General features: G+C 36.7%; 1 protein-coding gene across 1 annotated transcript; it reads right to left on the bottom strand.

Moving 5' to 3' along the window:
- Positions 1-5523: 5523 nt before the first annotated feature.
- Positions 5524-6423, bottom strand: LOC113768334. Its single transcript, XM_027312649.1, has 2 exons — positions 5938-6423; positions 5524-5892 (listed from the first exon to the last, which is right to left on the bottom strand). The coding sequence occupies exons 1-2, from the start codon at positions 6421-6423 to the stop codon at positions 5524-5526; spliced, it is 855 nt and encodes a 284-aa protein (XP_027168450.1).
- Between the last annotated feature and the right edge of the window lie 210 nt (positions 6424-6633).

Genomic DNA, 6633 nt, shown 5'->3' with positions numbered 1-6633 from the left:
AACCACAATTTAGCCAAGAATTTAAACCACAAGTAAGCTAAAATCTCAGTCCAAATCCAACTTTAGTTTCACAAGGAAATCAGACATTCATACCAGGCAGTCTACTTTGAGGAGTCACGAATAGCAGTACACATGGCGGAAAAAATATAGAATTTCTACAGAACAAAGGCCCATGAGCCTATTTTCATATGCCACTGACGGCACCTCAATCGGATTTTCCTACACCAAGATATATGCATTTTGCCTAGACTGGTCAGAAGTTCCGAAAATCTGGAAGCTCTTGATCACATGTGGAAAAACTCCTTTTTCTCTTTTTTTTTTAAACCACAAGGCTTTTAGTCTAACCATCCAAACAACTCTAGTAGAATTTAGCGCCACATTTTCTAGACAATTTCAACCATTATAAATTCAAAGAAAGTTTCACAATCAAGCTGGAATTTTTAACTCAAACTTTGGCGATCACAAGGAAAATTTCCAGCAGTTGTATATCCATGTTTTTGGTTAAATCTTTCAAAATATCAAATGACTCATTGCCAAATAGCTTTCACAGATTACATGTACATTTTGTCATGCATTTCGAGTTCCTAACATCCCAAGGAAAAAAATTCCAGGAACCACTTAAAAAATTCCAAGTTCAAGTTCACAGCGTTTCACAAAGAAATTCTAGCAATAACAATGGTTCTAAACAGAATTTTCTTTGGTTAAAACAGAATTTTTGGTACTCTATTAGGACATGCAAACACGTAGTTAGCTAGTAAAGGTTTCCAAATTCAAACTACAATTACACACATCTAACACAAATCCAGAAATTATAACAACTAGTCTCGGATGATCATTCATGAACTAATTTTCTGCTTCCATTTTATTCTCTTGGTTAGCCGAGCTACTTGACCTCATGCAAGCTTTAATTAACATGTTGTTAACTGGCTATTCGCCTATATCAACTCAAATCATCACCATAAGACAGATTGCAAATTATATTTCAAAATTCAAGATTTCAGAAATTTTCAGTTGCATTTCCAATCCATTCTCTCGGCAAAATCATATTCATTCAAAACAGAATTTTCTAAGCTCCTTAGTTCATCATCCAATCATATAAATTATCATGCATGGCCCTGATCATAATAATCATCCAAGATTCAGTTAGTTAGTCACCATTGTATGCTCAGATTACTCCAGTTAATTAAAATTACAAAATCAACTCTCGGCAGTTTGCATAATCCAGATTTCCAGCAGCTTTGATCTTAGTTTTTCCGGATTTTCCTTGGATTATACGTGGATTTAGATGCTCAAGTTCAACATGCAGAAGCTTAGCCACTGATTAACATTTTTAGTTTAGAAATCGATTTCAATAACAACATCTTTCAGCCAAAATTTCCAGAATTTAAACGATCATCCCCGGTGGCCCAAATGTGGCCAGATTTTAAGTCCATTAGAATTTTCTAACTTATCCATGCTCACTGTCAAATGCAAAGCTTAATCAACCTCTTAACCAGTTTAAGTGGAGCTCAGAAGTCACCTCACAGCAAGCTAAGTTCTCGGACAGAAAGTTTGAAAAGTTTCCCTTCCTCTCGGCTCTCACGCACGAAGCAGATTCTGGTTGCAGCTGGTGGATGTTACAGTCGTGAAGTGGAGTGAAATGGTGGTGCAGAATGGGTGGAGCTTGCTCACGGTTTCTCTCTGCCTTCACTCTAGCCTCAATGTTTGCGGATAGAACCAGAAATGGAACCGCACTCTCAGCTTCCTTCCTCACTCTCGGTCGATGATAACAAGGAAATGGTGGAGTGTTATCTGATGTAGGAAGTGTGCAGAGGTTATGGAATGGGATTGTGAAGTGGTGCTGCGGTTTTGAGGATGGTTGAGTGTCGGCAGAGATGGTGTGCTGCAGTGGTGAAGGTGCCGGTTGGTCAGCTAGGGTGGTGGTGTGTTGAAATGGAGAAGAATGCGGTTGGCCGGCTGGGTGGTGGATGATCATGTTGTCCGAGGAGCTGTTTGGCTGAGCAGAGAATGGTTATGGTCGTGGGTAATTGTGTGACATTGTGAGGGTAGTTTAGTCTTTTCACTTCTCCTCCTTTTATCCACTTAAATCCATGGTTCTAACTTAGCTCCGAAAATTGTCCCCAAATGTGGTTTGAAAGTCTAATTATACACTGGTGTACTTAAACCCTTTATATCGAATATTTATCGGTTGCACGTTAGTATTAAGGTTCCTAATAACGCTTAACGATCTTGCTTGATTAATTAAACTATTAAAATCAAGTTTGACCTTAATATATAAATCTAACATTTTATGTTAATACGAAAAAGAATAAAAATTTAATCTAGCTCTAAATGTCTTAACTTAGTCTAGCGAAACCAAGAAATTTCATAACTTAGAAAAATTATATTAATTTTCACATAAACGTGTTTTTTCGTACTTAATTGCAAACAAGTAAAAGTAATGCTAAAAATTATTAATGAATAAAAGGAGTGCAAATGACATATGAAATGTTATTTTTATATGCATTTTCAGGGTTCTCACATACATTACCTTGGAATGAAAACATGACCTAAAGGAACCTTTTGTATGCTAGGGTAGGCCTAAAATGATGTACAATTATTAATCTACAAATGCAATACATCAAAATTTTAAACGTGCAATAGCCTATCTAAGAGGATAGATTCTAAAAGAAGATCACGCCAGATCTCGTATTTTCTAGTGTTTGTGAATGCAAAAGACGACAAAACAAGGAAATGTTAGTTCAACACATAACACGTTGTGGCAATTAAATGATATTAAATGCAAAAGAAAAATAAGGAAAGAGGGGTGAAATCCCTCCTATCGTGCTTAGTGTTCCTAATTGGGTAAGGTTGACTCTATCCTAGGGTATTTCTAATATGGATGCATGAGGTTTGGCTTACTAATGCATCTAAATTCAATAAGGTTTCAGGCTCCCAAACCTTTAGACCAAGAGGCGAAGGGTCATTAATCCCAAGGCTTTCGGTCGGTGGCTTGAGTGATCCCTTAGGCATCGCTATGGGCGTAGATCACATCATTCTCCTACCTAAGGAAATCAATCCTAATCCTATAAGAAAATGTGGGAAGCACCCACGAGAAAGAAAAAATAGGGTAAAAGTAATGTATGCACGTATGAGGTGCTTTCTTTTGAGAGGAGGGATTATAATACCATCAAATGCGATTGAAGGTTCTAAGATAGCTACCCTCCCCAAGATGCAAGCGCGATACATAAATACAAATAAATGAAAGTAAACAAACGAATGATCACATACACGGATATTAAGAGACGATTGTGCGTGTGAATATGCAAAAATCCTAAAAAGGAGGAAAAGGAAAAGGAAAAAAAAAAGATGCAACCTAAAACCTCCAAATGTGATGTATAAAAAGGTTAGAAAAAGAAAATGATTGACTAAATTAGATGCTCGGACATTCTAAAGTCCCCAGTGGAGTCGCCAAGCTGTCGCGGCCCATTTTTTAAAAGAAAAAAATAAGATTACGAGTTTATGAAAATGAATTTTTGATTAGTTTTGATTAAAAATGGATTTTTTATTTTTAGTGAATATGAAAAAGAAACAGGGCCTAAAATAGGGCTTAAAGTGCGACGATTTTGGCCCAAAATAATAGTTTAAAAAGGGTTTTTAATGAAAAATAGGAGTCGCCACTTGGTATTGAATTAAGGTGTACCAAGTCACCCAAAATTAAATTTTAAATAAAAAAGTAGAGAAAACCCCTTTTTAAACAACTCTAAGTTTTCGAAAATCAAAGAAAAGTGTTTAGGAGTCACATTTGAAGAAAGGGAAGGCAAGGATAAAATCCAAGGTACCCTTTCAATCTAGACAGAGTTAGTTGCGTGATTTAGTCAAAAAAGTTTCTTAATTTAACCTAAAAACTTATCACATCTTGATGTTACTATATGAATATAAATCTAGACCTAATGGCTATCGGAAAGGTCAAGATGTCTCTTCAAAGCTTGATTGGTGCAATTCGCATTAATTGCGATGCCCACAAGTGACTCCTTGAAGAGGCCACTAAGTTTGCAACAAATGAGGCTCGAAAAGAAAGAAAATAATAATATACAAATATACATGACTTAAGAGAATGCACTATAATGGGTGTGGGGAACTAATATTCGTGACCTTAATTTCCCTTTTATAGAGGGAATACGAGTGTGTTAAGCCTAGAAAGCCATATTCATCCATATCCCATATTCGAAAGGTATTTCTCCTATCTAATCAAGCAAATGATTTAACTTAGTTCTAATTTTCTTAAATGGAATGCTAGCCTACATGCCATGTGTCGCACATAGGGATAAGGGATATATAGGGGGGAAATATCATGCAAGAATGGTAAGGATCCTAAAAAGTAGAAAATATGCATGAAATATAGTGATTTGTCACACAAACATGATCTAGCTCGTGGATGGCCCCTGAAGGGCTAGCGTTGGACTAGCCCATGTTTACAAGTTCTCACTAGTATTGGACTAACGAGAAATCGAGAAAAGGGGCCACAATTAGCATTGGACTAGTGTGGCGACGTCATACATTCATTATAACTAAGCAAATCATATAAGTATAATAAAAACAAATAAACACATAAATCACATATAGCACATAGCACATAAGCATGATATCTAGATGCAAGACCCTAAGAAAGCGAGTAACACGTAAACACACAAAGCAAATAAAACAAATAAAGACCTAACTATTAAACTTGGGGGCCCTAACTACAATCTAAAGGGGGGAAGGAATGAAATAAATGATAAAATAAATACCTAACTATTACATATTCTATCTAAATACATATCTTGAACCCCCTAACTATTACAATTGGGCATTTAAATGCCTCTTAAATAATCAAACATTAAATTAAAATAAACATACTAAATCAAAACAATTAAAGTGACTAAATAAATAAATGTAATAAAAACATTCAAAAGGCATGCAATTACGCACATAAAGTCACATTGGGCATATAGGATCAAGTAAAATTAAAATAAAGTGTAGAGTATACCTTCCTTGAATTGGTGATCTAATGAAATGAAGTTTCTCTCTTTCTACCCTCCAACACATAAAGACAATGATTAAGGTACCACTTTAATTAACAAATGATCATAAGAGATGGAAACAAACATGAAATTGAAAAACTAAAGCATTTAAATGAAAGTAAACAACCCATACTTTTTTTTTTGACAAACGATAACATTTTTATAGATATTAACACTTGATAATACAAGAGCTAATTACAAAAAGGGGTAACTACCCCCATATCTTTTCTAGCTAATACTGATAGCCAAGTTGGGAATGAACCTTCCTATTCAATATTTCTAGTTGCCTTGACTGCAAATTGAGCCATTGCATGCTACAACTATTAGCAGTTCTGGGAACAAAAGAGAAAATGCAACTTTCAAAGTTCTTCTTCGGGACATTAATGTCTTCCAGGATTGTTTGTAGTCTACATTCCTGAACATTGTCCGTATTGATGAGGCTCACAACATACTTGCAGTCAGATTGGATTTCTATATTTGTCTATCCTGCATCTTGAGCCATTTCCAGCGCACCTCTGATTGCTAGAGTTTCCTCTGTGGCTGCTTCCCCTTTCCTTCTCTCAGTGATTCCCTTAGCTTTCACTATCACCCCATGCCAGTTCCTTGCTATGATCTCCAATCCTGATCTGACCATTTTAGTTGAAATTGCAGCATCTGTGTTGATCATCATTGTTCCTTCCTTAGGAGGCTCCCATCGCTGTTGGACCCGTCCCTCCATTTCTAGAGATAACTTTGCTCTTGTGTCTGATTCATTTGCTGCCTCATACTCGATCCATTCTTGTTGAGCTTTGTCTACTATTACTTTTGCATCCACAATCTCACTCTGGAATGTTAACTTGTTTCTAGCTTTCTAGATTTGCCATAAGATGTTCACCGTAAGCTTGATTCTGTTTACTCCTTCAGACTCCCTTGCTGATTGTATCACAGCTTCCCACCATCTCCACAAGTTACTTTGTAGTGCAACTAAGCCCTCCCACCTTACAGGAGCTAACTTCCATACCACTTGAGCTTTTGGGCAGAAGAAGAAAATGTGCTCAATGGTTTCAATTTCCTCTCCACAACAGTGACATATCTTGTTACCGTTCCCTAATCTCTTGTAGAGAGCTTCATTAGTGGCCAGTCCATTTTGCATACATCTCCATAAAAAGTGTTTCAGTTTCACCTTGACATTCAAGCCCCACAATTTTTTCCACACTGTATGCTTTCTAATTTCCCAGCTGGTTTCCGGATCATGTGCTAGGCTTCGGTTCATACTTTCACTTTGCCCCTTTGCAACAACATATCCTGTCTTCATAGTGTAAACCCCAGACTTGCTATAGTTCCAGAACAATCTGTCTTTTCTATCATATAAACTAAAGGGGATATTGGTTATATGATCCATATCATCTACGTTAAACCAGTGCTGCAAGAGATCTTTCTTCCACTTTCCTCCCTCTATTAGTTCATTAACAAACTATAGCTGGCAACCTATTGGTTTTACCGTGGACACTCTTCCATCGACCAAGCCAGGTATCCATCTATCATGCCAAATCCTTATTGACCTTCCACTCTCTTCCATAGCCCCTGTTGAAGTAGTTCTCCCCCTTTGTGC

The sequence above is a fragment of the Coffea eugenioides genome, chromosome 1, assembly GCF_003713205.1.
Source record: "Coffea eugenioides isolate CCC68of chromosome 1, Ceug_1.0, whole genome shotgun sequence".
Classification (NCBI taxonomy): Eukaryota; Viridiplantae; Streptophyta; class Magnoliopsida; order Gentianales; family Rubiaceae; genus Coffea; species Coffea eugenioides.
The sequence above is the reverse complement of the archived record's forward strand: the minus strand, read 5'-3'. Positions and strand labels throughout refer to the sequence as shown.

Coding starts and splice junctions, on each gene's coding strand:
- LOC113768334 (XM_027312649.1), bottom strand. CDS start 6,423: ATGGATCATATAACCAATATCCCCTTTAGTTTATATGATAGAAAAGAC. Junction 5,893..5,937: donor CAGCAAGGGAGTCTGAAGGA/GTAAACAGAATC, acceptor TGGCAAATCTAG/AAAGCTAGAAACAAGTTAAC.